Below are 23,549 nucleotides of genomic sequence, written 5' to 3' on the forward strand. Positions count from 1 at the left end.
TTGTACTTTCAATTTTAATTTTTTAATCCTAATCCAATAGGTTTGACTGTTAAATCTTATGCAATGCATAAATTATGGATTTAGTCGTGTTCTTTAATTTTATTATTTTTAGTTCATGTATTTTTCAAATTTTATTTTTGACTCAAATGATAACCTTTAGGTCTATTAACTAAAATAACTTGAATTTTTTTGAGCATTCTATGGAAATAACAAACTAATATGATATTAAAAATATGATAATATATTTACTGCATAAGGTTTTGAAAAAAGTAAAAATTAATTTAATAAATTCAACTGATGTTATTTGAATTAGGACTAAAATTTCATAATTCAAAAAATAAATAAACTAAAAATAATTAAAATATAAAAATTAAATCTATCACATAATACAAAAACTAATAATAACATTTTACATCATTTTAAACAATTTAAGAGAGTCGGAACGAGTGCTTTGCTTAGAGTCCTAGAGAAAGCAGTAACTGCTGTGGCTTGGGATGGAGGAAAGTGATGGGGACGATTGAGAGGGGAGGGATGAGATCTCTCTACTAGTAGAAGAACTCATTCAACTATCAGTCAAAGGTTCGATGGTAGTACCAAGTGCAAAATCAACTCTGATTTGTACAATTTAGACAGAGAAGCTTTACAATTCAAAAAGCTTTAGGGCACAGATGAAAAGTATATGGAAGACAAGGAAAAAATTTAAGATCCAGATGGTGGGGCAGAATTTATTTTTGATAGTATTGTTTGATTTGGAAGAAGATCTGGAGACAATTATGGAGGGGAGACCATGGCTTTTTCGAAAAAGTTTTATATTATTTGATAGATTAACTCAACCGATGGAAAGAGCCCAGATTCGGCTTACTTCATCACTATTTTGGATAAAAATAGGCTCGTGTTTACTAGAGTTTGATAAAAAAGATCTTTTGCATGCAATTGGTGTCATGTTTGGAGGGGTAATCAGATCTGAAATCAATGGAGATTTATGCCATCTAAGGATTAATTTGGATGTGCAAAAATCACTTCGATGAGGTATATTTGTCTCAATTGATAATATTAATAAATCGTGGGTTCGTTTTAAGTATGAGAAATTACCGATGTTTTGCTTTGGATGTGGAAGAATGGGGCATGGTTTCAAAAACTGTCTTCAGCTAAATCCTGCAGAAAAAAGTAAAATCAGAGATGATCCACCTTATACGGCGGCTTTAAAAGTAGAATAAAATTTAATTGGGAAGAAGAGTATGAAATTTAATGTTTTATCAAAGAAGGTGGGGGCTCAATGCTCTTATACAGAAGGTACAGAATTGCTGCCAACTAGTACTAAAACACCTGTAGAGAGAAACAACAAGAATTGGAGGCCACAAGGGAATGTGCAACTGATTGGAGTGGAGAATGAGATTAAGAAGCAGGAGGACATATCTATAATAAAGGAAGATGAACAGTTAAATGACAACAATAAAAAGTAGGTTATTAATTTAAATCTAGCTAAGAAGACAAGCTAGAAAAGAATTGGTCCAGTGGCCACGATGAGTCAAAGAAAAGATGATAGTAGCACGAGGAAGATGAAATCCCCAGAAGAATGAATCGACATTTGTGGGAAGGAAGTTGCATATGAAGATGGAAAAAAAAGATTGAAACAGGAAGGAAAAGATGATCGTGATCAAGTCTTACCAGAAGTGATGACTGAAAAACTGGAGCAAATTGATACTTTAGAATTTATGGGATCAACGGCTGCCAAAAGGCAAGCCGACCGGACGTAATTAAAAACATAAGTTGGAATGTCCATGGATTGGGGAGTCTACGGGCGGTAAGAAGGCTACGATATTTTTTAAAGCAGCACAATCCCCATATAGTCTTCTTAATGGAGACCAAACTTGACAAGCAACGCATGGAAAAGGTCGGAAGGAGCTGTGATTTCCAGAATGGGATTGATGTCAAAGCTAAAATTTCGCGAGGTGGATTATGTTTAGCATGGAAAGGAGATATTGTAGTTAATTTAAAAAGTTTCTCTGAGAACCACATTGATGTCTTGGTTAAAGAGGAAAATGACAAAGAAGAATGGAGATTCACGGGTTTCTATGGTTCACCCTATGTTAATAATAAGAATGCTTCTTAGAATCTGCTAAGGAAATTAGAACAAGATCAAAATCATCTATGGTTAGTAAGCAGTGATTTTAATGAAATCATGTATTATTTTGAAAAAAAATGGAGGGATACCAAGAGGAGAGAAGAATGAAGGCCCTCCGAGAGACTTTAGAAGAATGCCAGTTAGAAGATTTGAGATATTTGGGGGTTTGGTTTACATGGGAAAGGGGGAATTTGCCAGAAACAAATATCAAGGAAAGACTGGATAGGAGAGTTATAAATGATAAATTGAGGCATCTATTTCTAACAGGTAACATTCAACATTTATCCCATTCGATGTCTGATCACTATTCACTTCTTCTAAATACAAAAAGTGGAAACAATTATGTGGGAAACCCAAGATTTAAATTTGAGGCGTGGTGGATCATGGAGGAGACACTTGAGGAAGAAATTAAAACATCATGGGAATCAATAACAGGCATAATAGTGGAGAAATTTGAACGATTACAATCAGATCTAAAGGTATGGGAGAGATCAATTAAAAAAGTCTGGAAGGATTAAAGAAAAAGCTCACCAAGGAACTTGAAATGTTGATGGCGGAAGAAAGGAATGATGAAACGATGGCAAAAATTATTGATACTAAGATTTTTCTTAATATGAAAATTGATAAAGATGAATTGTACTAGGAACAAAGGGAAATGGCAAATTGACTTAAAGTAAGGGACAAGAATTCAGCCTTCTTTCACAAGTATGCCTCATTTCGTAAACGAATAAACACAATATCTAGGCTGGAGCTAAATGGAGGAGGAGAGGCTACCGAAGCAAGTGAGATCAATGAAGCTGCTACCTTATTTTTTAGAAGCTATTTATGTCAAATGGAGTTAGGGATCTATCTCATCTATTAACAGACATAGAAAATAATATTTCGTTAGATATTAATATTGCTCTATTATCAACTTATACAGAAGAAGAAGTGCATTTGGCCTTGAAAGGGATGGGGCCTAGCACTATTTTCTCAGAGATATTGGCACATTGTAGGTGATAAAGTCACAACTTTCTGTTTGGGAATTTTAAATAATGATCAGAGTTTTGGCTCTCTCAACCTAATGGATATCATGTTGATCCCAAATATTCCAAATCCCACAAGTCTAGTCAACTATAGACCTATTAGTTTGTGTTTGGTCCTATATAAAATTGTGGCTAAGACGATTACTAATCGACTTCAAGCAGTAATTGGGAGATGTATTGATGCGGCAAAGTGCTTTCGTCCCGAGAAGGTTAATTTCCGATAATGTGCTCTTAGCTTATGAGATTTTGCATACTTTTCGACAAAAACGCATAGGAAAAAAAGGAAATATGGTAGTAAAGCTTGATATGAGCAAAGCCTATGATAGAGTTGAATAGGATTTTATTAAGGAAGTTATGTTATGGATGAGTTTTGCAAAGGAATGGGTGGAACTAATTATGAAATGCATTACCACAACGTCTTATGCAGTTAATATAAATGGAGGAAGGGGAAGAATTTTTCAATTGACTAGAGGCTTGCGTCAGGGAGATCCTCTAACTCCCTTCCTTTTTCTGTTGTGCAGCGAGGGACTTTCATTGTTGATGAGACTAGCAATGAATGAGGGTTTGCTAAAAGGTGTAAAGGCTAGTAGGAGAGGTCCAAAAATATCACATTTACTTTTTGCATATGATTGTATACTGTTCAGTGAAGTATCAGACAAGGGAACAATGCTACTAAAAGGAATCCTGAAGGAGTATGAAAAATACTCAGGCCAATGTGTAAATTTCAATAAATCCACGATTTTCTACAGTTCGAACACTTCAGAAGAAAAGAAATATGAAGTCTCGACAATCTTAGGGGTAATAAGTTCAACAAATTTGGAAAAGTATTTAGGCCTTCCTAATATAGTTGGTAGACGAAAGAAAGAGTCTTTTCAGAATCTTAAAAAGAAGGTTTACTCCAAAATTGAAGGGTGGAGCACTAGATTATTATCACAAGGAGGTAAGGAAGTCTTTATAAAATCAGTGCTTTAGGCTATTCCAACCTATGCCATGTCTTGTTTTCTTCTTCCAAATTCTCTTTGTAGAGAATTAGAAAGTATTTTTGCTAAATTCTGGTGGCAAAAAGCACATGGAAAAAAAGGAATACATTGGTGTCAGTGGAAGTATATGTGTCAACCTAAAGAAGAAGGTGGAATGGGCCTTAGGAATATGGCTCGATTTAATGTCTCACTGCTAGTTAAACAAGGTTGGAGAATTCTAAACAATCCAAACTCTTTAGTTGTGCAAGTTTTAAAAGAAAAATATTTTCCAAGTGTGAATTTTTTAAATTTACATTTTGGGAAAAATAGTTTGTACACATGGAAGAGCATATGGGCAACAAAGGGCATTTTAGAGGAGGGACTATGCTGGAAGGTGGGCAGGGGTATGAATATTTCAGTTATTAATGACGTATGGCTTTCAGATGCAAGAAATGTCATATTATCATCTTTAGTTAATAATTTGAGCGATCTTAAAGTTATTGAGTTAATTGATACTAATAGCAGAACATGGAAAAAGGAGTTGATAGTCTTTACCTTTCCGGAGGAAGTAGCTGAAAAGATTCTTCGCATTCCGTTGGCAGAAGAACCCCATGATGATTTTTGGGCCTGGAGTGGTGAGCCTTCGGGAGAATACACAGTGCGTAGCGCTTATAAACTATTACAAAGCATGAAAGAAGATCCTAGAACTTATGCTTTACAAACCGACTATAGGGAATTTTATAAAAAATTATGGCTACTCAATCTACCTTCAAAAATAAAAATTACAGTCTGAAAAATATCATAGAACTATCTACCTATACGAGTCAACATGCAACATAGGAAGTTATCAAACACTACAACCTGCCCCCGGTGTAAAAGAGGAACAAAAAATATAGACCACCTCTTCCGTGAATGTCCTGTTTCAGTATCAATATGGAGAGAGTTATCATGCCAGAATTTTCTATAAGAACCTCATTTGGAGTTTTTACAGTGGCTAACCTGGGTGTTTGCACAGAGTACTCCATCCTAGTATAGGATTTTTTGCTGTGTCTTATGGGCAATATGAGGAGACAAGAACGTTAGAATGCATAAGAAGGTCAGTAAATCTGGAAAAGAAATAGTGAGCTTCGTTAATAGCTACATTTCTGAGTTAAATGAGATTGAAAAAAGAAGTCCCAAAATTTCTCCAGCAGTTAGTAAGTGGAACCACCCACCTGGCCAGTTCGTGAAGATAAATTTTGATGCAGCATATGATGGGAGATTTTGTCAATCAGCAGTAGGGATTGTGGCCAGAAATAGTGAAGGCAATGTTCTTTTATCCTGTTCAGAAATCCATCAACGAGTAGCATCAGCCTTCGCTGCTGAGGCTCTCGTGTGCCGCAAAGCTACCCGAATTGGCATCGACATACAATGGCCAAAATTATCATTGAAGGCGATTCATTATCAATAATAAAAAAGTGCAATGTGAAAAGTCCAGATAAGTCATAGTAGGTGCTTATATACATGATATTCAATAGCTACTGTTAAAATCCAGAAACTGTAGATTTGAATATATCCCACGAATAGCAAATAGTTTAGCACATATTTTAGCTATTGAAACTCTGAAGAATAAGAAGGAGCTTTACCTGGTAGGAAGCGTCCCTGAATATGCAGAAAAGCAAACATAAAGGGATAGGATGAGAGAACCAAACTGAAAATAAAGAGAAAAAGATGAAATATGGAGAGTTTGAAATGGGAAATCAACGGGTTAGGTGGAAAAAAGCTCTCCTTGGAATTTAGAAGCTTCTTAGGGATAAGGAGAGAGTACACGACTGAAAAGAAAGGAAAAAGATGAAATATGGAGAGTTTGAAATGGGAAATCAATGGATTCTGTGGAAAAAATCTCTCCTTGGAAATCTGGTCTTAAAGAAGAAATGGCATATAATAAGACAAGACATGTAGCAGATTGGTTTCTGATTGGGCAGAGTAATGAAAGTTTTAATGCGGTTTTAGAGTCTTTTGATTTTCTTTGTTTGAATTTTTCGGGCTAAACATTAATTTTAGCCTTCTTTTTCTGTTTTTTTTTTTTTTTATATTAGGATTAGTTTCAGCTATTGTTTTAAATTTCATGGTTGATTTGTCCGGGCCAAGATCTATTTCTGGGCCTCTTTCCATTTGTTTCTCCATTAGTTTTATGTTTTGTATTATTGATTTATTATAATAAAGCCCAATCTGATTATTAGCCTAAAAAATAATAATAAAATTTTACTTATAATATATATTTATTTTCCATACAGAGAGTCGGCGGTAAGTTAGAATTTTTTTTTCGAATGGGAGCAAATAGAGTTTATATTTAAAGAAAAAAAAAGAGTGGGATAATATCATGAAAATTTGGAGCATATTAGGTCAAAAAAATAGATTTTTTATTGATATAATTAAGGATGAAAATAAATATTTTAGAATCTCATGTGATGGGCCTAATCGTCAAGGGTATTTACTGCCTCAAATATGATCTAAGTTTAAGTTTTGTTATTCAAGTTTTATCCAATTTTGTAATTAAAAAAAAAAGATTATAAAACTTAGAGTTGGACTTTAGATTATTTGTGATCTCAACTGGTCATAGATTGTTGGGCCTTATTCAAACTAGCCTTTTTAACTTTTTATTTGTAAACAATTTTTAGCCCAACTTAAACAACCTAATAAATTATAGCTTAGGATTTGTTCTAATAAAATCTATAGAGTTAATGTCTAGAATTAATTGTTTGAAAAATTATTAAAATATTTTTTTGTATTTAAAATAAATTATATTATTTAATATTATTTTAATTTTTTACTAAAAAATAATAAAATATTATAGATATGATGAGATTTGAACCATATCCTTATTAAATTTAATTTGTACACTTTATTACCTCTACTAATTGTATGTATTAATAATATTATTGATTGAGTTAGTGTCACAAATTAACTCAACATCAACTTAGGATAGACGATGACTTCATGATATAAACAATTGTATTAATTTAATATTCTTAATCTAATGTATTTATGTGTTTAAATTTCGTTTTACTCACAATTTAATATATTTTTTAATTTTAATATTGTACATATTTCATGTGTTATCATTAATTTGTTCCAAAACATACATTTCATTATTTATTATATGTTATTTTTAAACACACTTATGTATTCTAATTATGTGGTTTCTACATGCACACCTATGTGATAAAATTTCTAGTTAAAAATAGTAGTAAAAGTGATATTAATTATTATAACAATGAGATTAGATATTATAATAGTGAAATTGATATCAATAATGAAATTATGTGTTTGGATTTAAGTCCAACAAAAAAACAATAATGAAATTGAAATAAATAATTTCTTATAATATTTTATAGGAGACAGATGCAGTTTATATCAATGTAAGTCTAGTCTATTTATAAGTAGTTTTGCACATTTTTTATTCGTATTTTAACAATTCAACAACATAGAGAATAGAGAGAAAACCAACTGTTTAAAGGGAGGAGCTAGGAAGAAGGGGAGGAGGCCGACAAAAGGATCCAAGGCTTCCCCCCAAGCTTGGCCATGTAGAGAAAGCAGAAGAAGAGAGTGTAGAGGCCCAATTTAGCTCGGGCCTATAAACCAGAAACCTAATAACAAAAAAATATAAAGTCCATAAGTCCAATAGCCCAATAACTAACTAAACCCTAAACCCAATAACTAACTAAACCCTAAACCCAAAAAAACCCATAACCCAATACCCAAATAAACAAATAGGGCCAAAATGGCCCAAGACCAGATCAGCCACAGAAACCCTAGGGCTTCCACTTTGGCCCTTCAGCCTCTAGCCCCCGTACCCTCCCAGCTCCCTATGCTCTAGTGCTTCAGCAGCCACCAGCTTCCGTACGCCCCACGTCGAGTGCCATGTACCACCACAACTGGCCTCGTTCCCTGTACCTGCAAACCAAAACAGGACAACAGCAAAATAGCAAAGGAAATGTATTTTTCTTTTTATTTTCTGGCTATAAGAAGCCCAAAAGGAATTATCTTGTTTTTTTTTTTACGGATACCAAGTAATGAAATAGAAAACAAATATTTTTTAAGGTGGTTGATTTGCTGTTCTCTTTCTTATTTTTCTCTTTATTTCTCGCCTAGTTTTTATCTGTTTTACTAAGATACACACAAAAAAAAGGGGAAAAATCTCTTACCTGTCGATCGGCACCGACCTAGTCGGTGGTTGCTTCTTCGTCCAAGGGCAGACAGATCCCTGGGGATCCGGCTAGAGCCACGACGTAGGGTGAGGCGCATTTGGTGCCATTTTAGCCCGTAGACCGATTGAAGGGAGAGGGGTGGTTAAGAGCTTTAAAAAAGAGTTTTTTTAAAACCTTTCTTAAGAAAACAATCTGCCAATTGAGATTTTTAGGGTAAATTTTAGATTATATATGTGTTTAAAACGACACCGTATGGTGGCCTGCCCAATTCGACCCGATCCAGTTACCTAGGAAGATCAGCGCATTCTGCTTAAATGGAATATTTGCGCGATTGATCCCTCCTTTTTGCATGGTCATTCAATTTTGTTTTTCCTTTTTTAAAATTAATCTCTGTAATTTGCGCATCAGTGCAATTAGGCCCGCGCCTAAACGCAGCACTTTGGGAACTATATTTCCGATTTTGATCCCTGAGCGTTGGAGTGCATTGCTCTTTAGTCCTTCTTTTAATCTCGACAGTTTATTTTATTTATTAAATATCCTTTTAGTTTAATTCTGTTTTAATTGAGTCCTTTTGATTTGTATAATTCATTATTTTTTTACTAACTTAATACTTATTTTTTTTTACATGTATATACATACTTTTTTTGAGTCATCATGGTAATTTTACCCCCTTTCCATATAAAATCTTTATTTTAAAGTTTTTTTTATCATATCGTTTTAAGAATTTTTTTATATAATACTTCGTTTAAATATTCATATACATATATTATTATGCATGTATAGTTCATGACAAAATTAGTTTTTATTCTATATATTACTAATTTTATGTTACTTTACATACATAATTCCTTTTAAACCTATTTATATATATTTGTGTGTGTTTCTTTTTTAAATCCATTATGTATATAATTCATATCTCAAGAACATATCTTATTATATATTTTTAGAACTTTTCATATTTTACATATTATTTAAATTATCTTTTACTATATGTACATTGTCAATTTTAAATAGATGTATCATTTTAAAAAAATATATATTTGGATATGTTGTTGATTCAAATTTCTCCCTTTATAATATCCTTTTAGTAATCGTTTATATATTATTAGTTTTATTTTATACATGTAAATTATTTCAAACCCTAGTATGTATGGTTCATTTTTTAAAATTTTTTTTATTATTAATGGTTTTTAAATTGTTGCATTATATTGACTCCTAGTATCAGTATTGTTTTGTATATTATGTATTGTTTTTTTAGTTTCCATTTCATTTCACACATAACTGCTGCATATTGTTTACTCTTCATCTGTATTATTATTTTAATTGTTATTCATCTATATTTGAAAATTGGTTGTATTTCCTTCTAATATGTTTCTTTGGTGAATTATATTTTAGTTTCTTATTAATGTTTTAAATAAGGTATGAACTCATTGCCATGATGTGTTTATTAATTCATTTTTTTTATGTTTATACTATTATTCTTCGCCAAGTATACTTTATTTGTGCATATTGTCCCATGTTTATAATTTCGCCTCCTTTTTTGTTGTTCACAAATATTACTTTGTAATTTGCGACTTTTTGTTTTAAAATTATTTATTCCATTTTATCTCAAGTCAAATTAATACGTTTTGAGCTAGTCCTACAATTGTTTATTTGAAGATTCATTAAAACAAAGGTAATAGTTGATGTTTGGGAACTCGAGGAATCGTGCTCCAACCGTGCTGGGTTTCGATTTTTAGTTTGTCCAAATAATAAAATATTCCTTGAAATTTCATCCGTACTTTGAAAATTCCTTAAAACGAAGGCAATGTTCGATGTTTGGAAATTTGGGGAATCGTGCCCTATCGTGCTGGGTTGCAATTTCTCGTTTGTTCAAAATAATCGAATATTCCTTTAGAATTTCACTCATGTCTTCTAAATTCTAAAACAAGGCAATGTTCAATGTTTGGAAATTCGAGGAATCGTACCCTACTGTGCTGGGTTTCGATTTTTTATTGGACTAAATAATTGGGCATCCTTTTGTAATTTTCAACTTATGAACTTTTGAAAGTAAAAAATTTGTCGTGTTTTCAAGGGTATAAAGGATCGTGTCCTATCGTGCTGAATATGATGCTGTATTCCTTTGAAACAAGATAATTTTGACGACCAACTTGAGCTATTCAAATGTTTTTAAAAGAAACTACATTTCAAAAATATTTTTTAGACATAATGATATTATTTAATCAATTTGGTACCGATTTTGGGCGTAGTAAGGGTGCTAATCCTTCCTCATACGTAACCGATTCCTAAACCCGTTTTCTCATATTTACGTAGTCCAAAATTGATTTAAATGGAATAAAATGTTTTATTAGGTGATCCAATCACACTTAAACAAAAGGATTGGTGGCGGCTCCGCATTTGGTTTTCAAAAAGTCGATCCTCGTTTTTCTTCAAATCAAAAATGGTTTCGACAGAGAGATTAAATGCTTTAATTTTTTTTATATGAAAGAGGTAAAAGCATAAGACAACAAGCATAACTCAATTACTAGTGCAAGGTACACAACCATCTTGCAGCAAGATACTCTTTAAGTTAGTTGATGCTACATCCAAAAAAGAAAATTGTAGCTCTAATCCTTCTTGAAATTGGCCAAGAAATTTGCAACTTTATGGCCTCTCTGTTAACATAGCTGATGATGACAGTCCAATCATCCTGACTCATTTGCTTAATACTTTTAACAGAAGGGAGATAATGAATTTTTTCTGCACTAGAGTTCAACAAGTTCATAGCAGTAATATTATTCGATACTATCAACAGCTTCTGATATTGTGTTAGATCCAGTGCCCTATGTAACACCTCTTGCTCGATTAGATCGCCAAATCTAAGTTCCAGGATGCTATAGTCGTTGTTGGAACAACTACCATCAAATTCGTAGTAAAATAATCATTTTAAAACATTAATAATGTAAACAAAAATATGACAAACATTAAATATCATAAACAACCATTTTTCGGGTATTATACAAGCCTACGTATGCTCTAAAGTAAGCCCGAGATTGAACAAGGATCAAATTGCAACATTTTCAAAATTTAGGTCGACATCGTGACGTGAAGGAGGACATCGCGACTTGAAGGAGTGCCTCGTTGTGATGTGACATACTAATTTGGCTTGTTATGACAACGGGATTCCTTATCGCACTATAGCTTGAAAGCCAGATCTTATTGTGACAACCATTGCTTGATATTGTGATGTAGACTCTGTTTTTGGCACAAATTAGGCTTTTTGGTATCTATTTCAAACAAACTAAACCATTTACAAATTTGGTGCATATTTGCACACTTGTATTTACACAAAACCAACCAAAACACATACCAAAACATTCATTTAACCATTTCCAAAATCAATCAATCCAATATGCCTCAATTTGGCACCATTTCATACTAATTCAACTTATACAACTCGAACATACACTTAACCATTCCATACCATCATTAAACCATACCATTTCACACTCAAACATGCCATTTAAATACTATTCATATGTCTCAACATAACCAAATCATGTATAAATACATATATGAACATAATCATTTCATAATTCAAACATTAGCCAAATTCAAACCAAACAATCAAACTAAAGCTAACACATAAATTAACGCCTATATACATGTCATAAAATCGAACTTAAAACGATCAAAAGGTTACCGAATCAATAGGAGGATAGTGTGAGCTTCTAGATAATCCAATCGACATGTTTCACAAGTTAGAAATCTACAGGGAAAGGGAAAAACAACGAGGTAAGCATATCGAATGCCTAGTAAATCCATAGGCATTAAACAACAACTTATCTCATTTTACAATTTAATACAACTAGCTATTCAACTTGGAAATTTTGCCTAAATATAGCAACCACATATCAACAAGGTGAGTTCATCTTATAACCAATTATATAGTAAATTAAACATTTAACATTTCAATTCGATTCTTCAGTATCATTTGCATAATTCAATCCACATTTAACCATTTGTAAACAAAACTCATACCATTCCATTGTCATTTTTCATTAGCCATTTAGCCCGATAAACTCTAATAAACAGATTTGGATACACGAGTAACTGCACCACACTACTTTGTTCGTCAAAACACTAACGCCACCACACCAGGGCATCGAAGTGTATAGCCTGTAGGCAAACATATATAATCGTACAACAATACATTCCTCCACTACACCAGGGTCTCTGTAGAGACATAAAAAAACTTGGTAATTTGCAACAAATGCTGGATTCCAATATAATCAGTAATAAACTACGTGCAATTATAATCAATAATAAACTACATACAATCACATACTTCGTATCATCACATATATCTCGTACTAGCATGTAATTAAACCCCTCCACTACATTAGGGTCTCTGTAGAGATATAAAATTCGGCAATCCGCAACAAATGTTGGATTATGATATAATCAGAAATAAACTCCGTATAATCACATACTTCGTATTATTACATATACCTCATACCAGTGTGCAATTAAATCTATTGACATGCCATTCATATCCTATCATTTATTACGTTCACTCGGGCATATAATGTTTATATAATCATTCTTTACTATTTAGTCCATAACTCACCTTTTGTACTAAATCGCAAAAAATTCAAATTACAATAAATCATTTATAAATTCATATTTCAAATACATAAAAATTTAAATACAATCATACCATATGGACTTACCTAATTAAATCAGAAAAAAAGTTGAATTGCAAGGATTAATTGATAATTTTGCCTTTTCCTCTATTATACTCAGTTTTATTCAATTCTTTATCGATACGATAATTCATTTCAATTTATCAATTCCAAATAGTTTATAATAGCCTACTAAATGCATGAATTAGTCCAATTTTCAATTTTTTGAATGCCCTTAAAGTTTTAATTTTATCAATTTAGTTCCTAAAACTAAAATTGCTATTACTTTCAAATTTGAGCTTCGGTTTAGAGAATGTTCTCAATTTCATCCTTCTATAACCCTCTATTATAAAAATTAAAAAACTAATATACCAATTTTAAAATGCACTTTAGTCCCTATGTTAAAAAAACTAGCAATTAAACTTTACAAAGTAGTCTTTTCACTTCTAAGCTTAAAATTTAACAATTTAGTACCAATTTCATTAAGTATTCATCAATGGAAAGTTTTGAAAACTTTAACATTTTTGTAAATTGATACATGAGCTAGCTAAACCAAGCTCTCACGACCTCAAAAATATAAAAACTTACAAGAAAAAGGACTTAATTGAACATACCAATTCTAGGTTGAAAGATTAAAGTTTTTGAATCCTTAATTTTCTTTTCAAATTCGAGGAAGAAGAAGCTGGATAGAAACATGATTTGTTTTCATTTCATTTTATTATTTATAGCTAGATTTATAATTAACAAACTATGATTAACTTATCTAACCTTTAATTAATGCTTTCAATATTCTTCTTCAACACAAAGATGATTTGCCGAAGCCTCAAGAGATATTTCCTCTTTATTATGTTTGAGACTTTTTTTAAAGTCTTTCTAAGATGGATGAAGTTTGTCTATAATAGAGGATACAACAATCATTTCATGCACTTTCGTATCATATTGCTTAAACTGATTCAACATTTTTTTCAATATTACAAAATTACTCCATAACAGAACGACCATCAATCATTTGATAATTATTGAAACAACTAACAAGAATTTCTTACTTGTAGGATTTTTATCATGTACCTTGTCTCCAATTTGTCTCATAGTTTCTTAGCAGTGACCTCGTTTTGGTAGGTGTCGAACAAACCATTGGATAAACCATAGCTCTTTAGTGGTGACCTCATTTTTTCCTTTCTTGGGTTGCATCAACAAATTCATTTTCATTCTTTTCCGATCTTAGAGTATCCAAAACATAATCAATCTTCAAAGTTAATAGTAAAAAGTGCATCTTTTTCTGCCATTGCCGGAAATTGCCACCATCAAACTAGTTAGGCTTGACAAAGTTGGAAGCCAACTCCCTTAGTGTTCCACTTTCATGTGTTGTAGTAGCTATTATGGAAATGAATAGAATCTTAAAATTGTTAGTATGGAACTTCGATGAAGAAAATTTTGAGCACACGAACGGAACACGAACAACAACTCGAACAAAAAAAATGAAGCAATAGGACAAGGCTTTAATGTGTGTATCAAGCCACTATCTTTAAGGTTCTATTTGCCCTCACCTATACTCAGTGTTCAAATGAGTTTCAAGCAAATGAACATCGAGGATACAATGAAGCTCAGTGACTATTTGGGTTTTGCACTAACGAAAATAGTCCACTAAGCACTATGCAGGGTATAATAAACAAAAATCAATTTCTATAAAGAATTTCATGCAGTAATTCTTTATAGAACAATTTAATAATTATAGAAGATGGAGAAAGAATAGGAAAAACTTTTGAGAATTTTTTGGTATATATTCCAAATGAAATTCGACTCCTATTTATAGGAACTCTCATGTCTCTTCATAGAGGCATAACTTCAAATAAGTGTCTTTTTTGAATAACCATATCTTTAAAAGAGACATAATTATTCAACTAATATATCATAACTATTTCCGTAATACTTGAATAGTTATAAGTCTTTGTCAAAAATCAAGTGATATAACTCTTGATCAATAACTAAAAGACATTATACCCTTTCATTTATAATTATCGAAACACTATAAATATTTGAAAATGTTCCAATATGATATATTATTAATTAATAACATTGTAAATCTATAAAATCATTGAATATAATTAGACAGATTAAAAATAACAAAAATCTAAGTTTTTTAATTAAATATTCTAAGTAAATATTTGAAAATTATTTTTACTTTTTTTCATTACTTTTAAAATGTTATTTTATCCTCTCAATTATTTTAAAAATTAATAGATTTTTATTATAAATTAGATTACCTCTAATTTAATTAGTAAATGTGTTTTTTAATTATAAAAATATAAAAGCACGTAAAACCACGTGCAATGCACGCGATATTGAAACTAGTGCATATATCAAATTATGAGTTTAGAAAAAATTGAACTGACGAAAAAATCATTTATTTTTTTATTATATTATTAAATTGACATTTAAAAATAGTTATAATATTTAATTTAGAATTATTAGTTAAAAAGTTGAAATAAAATAGGAGTGATACCTATACATTTAAAAAATTTAATAGTTGTGGTAATTACAGATTTAAAATAATTATAATTTATATTACAATTATTAATTAAAAAAATTGCGCTATTTTTAGAATAAAGTTATTACTTGATAGAACTCTAAGCATAAAATATAGTGAAAAAAAATTGTGATAATTATAATTAATTATAACTTACCATTATTAGTTAAAAATTTTGATCTAAGCAAAATTTGTGCTAATTTTATTATTTTTTTAAAAGTTGGTTAATTTTTTTGATGCAAAATAGAGTTATTATTTTGAATAGAATTATGAGCATATTAACTATCATTTAATTGATATTATAGTTAATTAATTATTATGGTAAATAATATTACTTTGCATTAATTACATAAAGTAAAATTAAATTATATGTTGAATACGTTTTAATTATTATTTGAATTTTTTTGTTATAATATCTGAAATAATAAATTAATTATATTAAATAATTTAAATAAGAAATATTAATTTATTCTAACTGGTGCAATTAAAACTACAATATTTTAAAAAATTAATTAAATATTATACATATATTGAATGCGTAAAATGATTTGCAACAATGACATAATTAATCAAAAAGTTTGTCATTAACAGATGAAAAGATTGGGAAATCTTGATATATGTGTGAAAGATGGGCAATGACGATTTAGCATAGCACCCTTGGATTTGATTTGAAAGTTGGGAGTACTGGTTTCTTATTGCCACACCTAAAGCATTCAAGATTTTTAACCACTGGATACTTATGGTGATGGTTTCCAATAAAATGAAGATTTAGCATAGCACCCTTGGATTAGATTTGAAAGTTGGAATACTGATTTCTTATTTCGTGTCAAATGGCAAATGCCACACCTGAAGCATTCAAGATTTTTAACCAGTCAATACTTATGGTGATGATTTCCAATAATAATTTTTTATGTACGGTTAACTTTATTTCCATGTATTATAAACTTAGTATTAGTGCACCCAATTTTCTTTTGATAATGTCGGTGATCCAGCAGCTTGTTAGCTAAAAATGCTTTTACACGTACAACTAGAAAAAAGCAAAGCTTTAGAGCTCATAAATAGAATTCAATGATTTCAATAAAAGCATCTCTCACATACCAAAATGTGAAGAGAAAGAAAGATTATTGCTTCCATACCTACACATATTAGCTACTGTATAAAGCCCCCAATAAGTAAGGGAAGATCATGTGCAGTTAATGGGGAGATTATTTATATCAGGTCTTTTGCAAAGTGAAGAAAAATGGTAAAGGTTTGGTGAGAATTTGATGAATCATTTTTTGTCTAGGTATATGAAGAAGAGATAGAAAAGATAAATATGAAAATGGTGTTGAAAAACATAACCTGAAAAGGCTAGTACAAATAGTAGATAATAGAAACAAAAGGACCTGATGACGATGATAAGGGGAGGGTTTAACGCTGCATTGCTCAGTGCTGGCCGCTGCAGTTGGGGCTGGCTGCTATTTCGTACCATTTTTTTTTTTGATGCCATCTCTCTCCCAAAGTCCCGTAACCCTCTCTTTGTATTTTTTTTTCTCTGAAGTGACCTAAAACGCCTTCCAATGATCTATAATAAATTATTAATAATAGCTCAGCAACCTTGTTTATTGCAAGTAATGGGCTTGTTTATTATGTTTTTATTCAGATTGTGGTTTGGTCCATTTTGAGAATGAATGTCAGTGCTTAATGGCATAGTAGGCAGACAAAATTTCTTTTCTTTTTTATCATCAATGATAGCAAAATCACTATTTAGTTGAGCTAATCCCAGTGGTTGAAGGAAATGCATATTTAGATTAATGAAAACACTGTTGAGAACAGTGAAATTTGCAGAGACCCCATCAAAGTCTTTTATTGTGTTGTAAAGGTGAATATATAAATGTATCAGCAGCCTATGACTGCATGAACAAGGGGTTCATGCATGTATCTAAATTCCATAAAAACAATTATTTTTTGAGGGGGAGGGGGGTCACTTTCTAAACCCCAATACCACTTGCAACTTTTCTTTCACCGTTTTCCACCGAGAACTGAGAAAAAGTTGGGTGTTTCTGGTCTTGTCATTTTGCACTTAGCACAGGAAAGAACGAGAGAGAGTGTGTGTGTGTGGCAGGAAGGAACTCAACCATTCACAAAGAACCAAATGGTTAGGTTTTTAGGGTTTTGGGGACATGAGTTTTTAGTAATCAGCAATTAGAATAAGAAAGAAAAAGTGGTCAAACTGTAATATGGGTCCATGAATTATATGTAAGATACAAATTTTAGGGTGTGTTTGTTTGGTGGAAAATGTTTTCTAGAAAACATTTTCATTCATTTCCGGTGTTTGTTTTGTGTAAAATGATTTCCATAGGAAAACATTTTACAAACACGGGTAAAATCCAAAGCAAAATTTTGGAAATTGTCTTACCGATTTCTAATCCGTAAGACATTTTCCCTTTCTCCTTTCTCTTCTAAGCAATCTTCTTTCTCTTCTAAGCAAATCTTCTTCCACATCCTCTGCCTCCTCATCTCCGTTCGTCACCTCACCTCACCATCTCCGTCCGTCATCTCCGTCAACCGTCGGCCTTACTTGTATTTTAAAGAAACCTTAAAAAATTAGCAGCCACAGTCAAGAAAAGAAGACCCAGAAGCAGTGGTTCTCTCTCTGTCATCAACAGGTATTTTTTCTGTTTAATTCTTTTAAAAATCCAAATTGTTTGTTGAAGCTTCCATTGTTGAATATTCCAGAAAACATTTTTTCTGTTTAATTTTCACTGATTTGATTGGTGGATCGGGTCTGGTTCCAGAAAACAAATTCTTAGCCTAGTAACAACCCATGATCGATGACAGTTTTTGTCGCCGCATCTAAAGAAACCAAAAGGAGAATCAGAGAGCTAGGTAAAAGGGAGTTTGTGTGTTGTAGTTTTTTTAACTTAATTTCATCTTTCAAGTGTTTAAGTTTATTATACATTCTTATTTTTCATTGTGTTGGATTGATTTAAAAGGGAGTTTGTGTGTTGTAGTTTTTTTTTTCTTTTTCCCTTCTGAATTTCTTTGCTTTGATGTTTTTATTTTGTTATGTTTGAGATGATGACTGTTGGAATCATTTACAGATAAAGAGTCTTACAGACGACAGATTCTGATTCTGTTAGTGCCAAAAACGATGCCGCTTTGTCTGATTCACCCGAGTTAACTGACTTACCCAACGGAGGTGCTTTCCAGAGGATTCATGCTTAGAGGGAATTCAAGTATGGGGAGAATAAGGAAAGTGCTGAGGATGCTAAAAGTGGGGCTGAAGTTGGTGTTTTGAGTACTGATTCAATGACTAAGTTGGGGGAGTCAGAAATGCAGAAGAAGGGGCAGAAGGTGGAGGTGGAGATGGTGCACCCATGGCCTGAGTGGATAGAATTGATGGAGAGATTAGTGCAGCAAAATTACTTTGACCATAAAAGAAGAGATGATGAGAAGATGGTGGAAGACTTGGGATTTGATATGACTAATGTTGTTGAGGAAGTCAAGGATGATGCTGGAATTGATTTTAAGGACTACAAGACTGTGCAAACTGCTTGTATCAATTCTGGAAAGGATCGATTTAATACATTGAGGTTTGTATGTCAGCTATGTTATTTGGTTTATAATGATTGGCATTGTATGTATAATGAAATGATTCTGTTTAGATTGTAGTGCTATGTTGCATAGAGATAAGTTTACCTGAATTCGAGTTTGGTTTGGAAGATTATTGGCATAAATATATACTTGTTACAATTTAATGTTGGTCCCTCTTTAGCAGTCTTCTGCTTCTTTGGCTGAATTAATATGTTCAATTTATGAAAAAATTGTTTATGGAAGGACTTATTTTGAACCACTTATTTTGATTAGTGTTAATGGCCTGCATGAAAAAAATTCATGATGCACCATTGTATACATTTGATCCGTGGCCTGCATGTAGCAACTAGCTATACTTCAGCGAGTTCAAAATTCTAAAGATAACTTGTATAACCTTTTTGCGAATAATGACTACAGGTTCGTCTGATTGAGGGAATAATTGATCAAGTTGAGGGAACAATTCATGTCTCTTAGGTGCAGCCACGAGTTTTGGGGATTCCACAGATCAAATCCTTGCGTGACTGATTGGATAACTGGACGGGAAAAGTACATAATATGCTTGGTTATCAATTGAGGCTGAAACACCTGATCTCGTTACATCATGAATTTTTTTCTCTAATTCCTTTCTGCCATTGTAACAATTTTGTTATTTGAAAAGGGTAAGAAAAAGGGAAAGTGAAATGATGAGCAATGAGGATAGAGATAAGCGTTTGTCATTTGCGGGTAGAGCCATCTTTGTATGATTCCTTTAGTAGGTATTGTTTGATCCTTAAATCTCTGTTTTGAAAGGAGCGGCTCATGTACTAAACTTGTAACTTTTTGGCATTTGTTGGATCTACAATGGCACTGAAATGCCTAAGGACATGGCTAACACTGCAAACACCAACCCTATCTTTCATTTTGTATTGGGATTTTTCATTAGATACAATCAGATATGATCCACTTTTGTGGATGGAAGTGCATTTTCATTTCAGATTAGATATTTTTCTATATGTTCTATATATTGTTCGGCTTCAATACATTACTAGACAAGCTGCTGCTACTTAGTTATTTAATTACAAATATGTTGATTAGTTTTTACCATTTACATGTGATGTGAATGAATCTTATAGGATTATTGTCAATCTTGAACAATTAAACCATTTGATTGATATATTTAATTTGATTTATTTATTTATAAATAAATCATTGCAATATATGTAAAAATAATTTAAAATATAAAAATTTATTAATATATATGTAAAACAATTTAATATATGTAAAATAACTTTTCCGGAAAATATTTTCAGGAAATCTGTCAAACAGCAGAAAACATTTTACACAGATTCAATCAAACACCAGAAAATATTTTCCAGTAAATCATTTTACAGAAAAGTAAAACATTTTCCAGAAATCATTTTCCAGAAAACATTTTACAGCCAATCAAACAGACCCTTAGTATCTTTTCAATTTTAAAACACAATTAAATTTATTAGGTTAAATTTTGTTATTAATTTTGCATTGTACATAAGTTATAGATTTAATAATTGTTTTTTAATATTTATATTTTTTAAATTTTAAAATATTAAATATAAATTCAAATGATAGTTTTTAAATCTATTAATTAATATATTATGTAGCTGTTGTGTGAGTATTATATGGAACTAACAACTTCACATAATATTACGTATGTAATAATAAATTTATTGTATTAAATTTTTTAAAATTAAAAAATTCACTATTTAAACTAAGACTAAAATTAAAATAATTAAATTGAAGTACGAAGGTTACATTCACAACTCGAGTAAAGTATAAGAACTAATAGCAGTATTTAAAAAAAAAGAAAAAGAGAAGAATACGAAGAAGTTTGATGTATAAGTATTATCACTATTCCATTACTTATGGTTTCAATGTCCAGCCTTTCATTCATTCTAGTCCTGGCGTCCCATTTTCCAAGCCCCGCCTGTAATTAAAATATTCATTTCTTTTGTAATCCTTGTTTTACACTATAGTAGACTACATTGACGTACCAAAAATATATATATATAAAAAAAAAGACAGTGCACCTCTTTAAATGAGGCCAACCCACCCCCAGTAGCAGCAGCAGTTTGCCAGATGCTGTTTCTCTTTTCTTGCACCCTCTCTCTCTCTCTCTCTCTCTCTCTCTTTCTGCAATAATGGTGAGTCCACCATTTTCTTCATAAGCCCTTCTCTTCTTCAAAATTCAAACCCAAGAAAACCATGGTAACTCTTTCCTTTCCATTTTTAATTTTTCAATTCTTGGGTTCATCTCACTTAAGCTAATTCAATTAGGGTTTTTTTTTTGGCTTTTGTTTTTGCAGCTGTTTTCTTCACATCTACCTCGTTGGCTTCAAGTTCTTCTTACTGAGAAATTCTTCAACGCTTGCATAATTCATGAAGATGCCAAGAAAAACGAGAAGAATATATATTGCTTGGACTGTTGTATCAGTATTTGCCCTAACTGCTTATCCCCTCACAGCTCTCACCGCCTCTTACAGGTTCCAACATCTTTCAATTTTCTTCTTCTTCTTCCTTCCAATTCTTCATGGAAGCATGACTTCATGTTTTTTTGCAGATAAGAAGGTATGTCTATCATGATGTTATAAGGCTGGATGATGCAACAAGATTAATGGACTGTGCTTTTGTCCAAGTAAGTCATAATTCAGACATTCAAAAAGCATGTTCTTTTGAAAACCCTTTTTCTTTCTTTTTTTTTTGGTTAATTGAATTACCCCTTCACTTTTTTTTTTCTATGCATGCTTAGATATTCATGAAACTGTTGATTTATTCCTAATGAAAAAACGAAGCCTTCGCTAGAAAATTCGAGTCATGTAATCATTTCATTTGAGCATTGATTACCAACCATCTTACTGTATACTTAACCAACTGATAAAATAACAGTGAAATTTCCAGAAGAAAAAAAAAAAGTGTCTGAATTATGAAAGAATATTTCGTTATTGTTCAATGATACTCACTGCTTCTCCATTTTTATATTTAGTCATACATAACAAATAGCGCAAAAGTGATATTTATAAACCAAAGGCCACAAACAAGACAGTTCAGAGGCTCCGGCAACTTCTGCAATACCTGCGACAGAAGCCTGCAAGAACCTTATCTCTTTTGCTCTCTCTCCTGCAAGGTTCCATTTTTTTCTTCTTTTTTAATCGTATAATTCCATAAACACCATCTCTCAACAGTCAACACCATAAAAAAAAATCCTCTTTTTTTTCAAGCAGGTTAATGATCTGTTAAGAGCAGAAGATGGGGTTTCAAAGTTCTTGTTCGAGTGCAATTTCTTACCTTTACCAGAAGCGGGTTCGGAGGATTATGGTTTGGTGACACCGGACTCAGTCCTTGAACCATCTGGTTCGACCGGGTCTGGTGGGTACGGGGAAGTGTCACTCACATCCACTGCTACGACGGAAATTGTGAGAAAGAAGAGGAGTAGCTTAAAAGCATGTCGACCGACATGCCCTCCGACAGTATCCGAAGTTTCGGGAAGTTTGATGAACCGGAGAAAGAAAACTCCCCAACGAGCTCCACTCTATTGAATTTGATGGCCTAAGGAAATGAAAGCATAGAAAGATAGAGAGAGAGGTAAGGGAGATTGGGACATTGTTGGTATTTTATGATTTCATTTAAAAAGTCAAGTTACATAAGAAAAATGATTGCCCCAAATCCCATTTTGTTCATGTAAAACTCTCCTCTCCTATTGCAATTTATTATTTTTTCACCCTTTTACATAGTTATATTATATTATTGTGAGTAATACTTGTATTATTCCGTTATTACCCTTTTTCTGCTCTACGTTTTATTTTAGGTGGAGATAATAAGGACGATTAATAAGTGATATGTGTAAATTACAAATCCAGAACTGTCTCTTTCTGGTTCTTTTTCATGGCTTTATCTTTTTGGTTTCCTTGGACAGAATAGGGTCATTTTCTATTCTTTACTGTTTCCCATCCCCAATGTCTTGACTTGACTAGTCTAATATACTAATTTTGCTTGGAACTTGATATACATTAATTTAGTGATTAATAATATATACTTTATTTAGGGTATGTTCTTTTCATCTATATATATTTATAGAATTATTAGGCTTGCTACTTTGAGATATGTGTAGACCACTCCCTCTACAGTTTCTTCTGCTTAAAAAGAGAAGAGATATACTGTTTTTACTTGATTCTTTTCCTTTTTAATTATTGGGGTTACTGATAAAAGGATAGCTTTTCATCAAATTTTCCAGGAAAAACTTAAGCTTTTTACAGTGCAATAGTGTATTACCCAGCTTAGTCGCTTTTTAGTTCAATAGTCATTTCCATTGTGTCAAACTTTTCCTTTTTCCTATCCCTCTTTTCTAAAAAGGTAGCTAAAAAAACAGGTTTTTGTGTCTGGCTCTTCCATTCAAGATCTACGGCTAGATTGTTGACAAATTTCTCATCCACATAGCAGCAATGTTGAGCCATGCAAATAAGCTTAGCAA

At 31.9% G+C, this 23,549-nt stretch overlaps 1 protein-coding gene and 2 long non-coding RNA genes across 3 annotated transcripts; 1 reads left to right on the forward strand and 2 right to left on the reverse strand.

Moving 5' to 3' along the window:
- Positions 1-278: 278 nt before the first annotated feature.
- Positions 279-6,135, reverse strand: LOC107935869 (uncharacterized). The gene is made up of 5 exons (XR_001694294.2): positions 5,735-6,135; positions 5,324-5,494; positions 5,109-5,215; positions 4,665-5,026; positions 279-1,155 (listed from the first exon to the last, which is right to left on the reverse strand). It is a non-coding gene; the product is annotated as an uncharacterized lncRNA (long non-coding RNA).
- A 1,364-nt stretch (positions 6,136-7,499) lies between these two features.
- Positions 7,500-8,510, reverse strand: LOC107935863 (uncharacterized). Its single transcript, XR_005899400.1, has 2 exons — positions 8,297-8,510; positions 7,500-8,045 (listed from the first exon to the last, which is right to left on the reverse strand). It is a non-coding gene; the product is annotated as an uncharacterized lncRNA (long non-coding RNA).
- A 12,606-nt stretch (positions 8,511-21,116) lies between these two features.
- LOC107935865 (protein RGF1 INDUCIBLE TRANSCRIPTION FACTOR 1) lies at positions 21,117-22,807 on the forward strand. The gene is made up of 5 exons (XM_016868494.2): positions 21,117-21,289; positions 21,388-21,564; positions 21,642-21,716; positions 22,065-22,205; positions 22,303-22,807. Exons 1-5 carry the CDS (start codon positions 21,287-21,289, stop codon positions 22,615-22,617), a joined length of 711 nt encoding a protein of 236 aa, XP_016723983.1. The 5' UTR covers positions 21,117-21,286; the 3' UTR covers positions 22,618-22,807.
- The last annotated feature ends 742 nt before the right edge of the window (positions 22,808-23,549 follow it).

This window comes from Gossypium hirsutum, chromosome A08, assembly GCF_007990345.1.
Source record: "Gossypium hirsutum isolate 1008001.06 chromosome A08, Gossypium_hirsutum_v2.1, whole genome shotgun sequence".
NCBI lineage: Eukaryota > Viridiplantae > Streptophyta > Magnoliopsida > Malvales > Malvaceae > Gossypium > Gossypium hirsutum.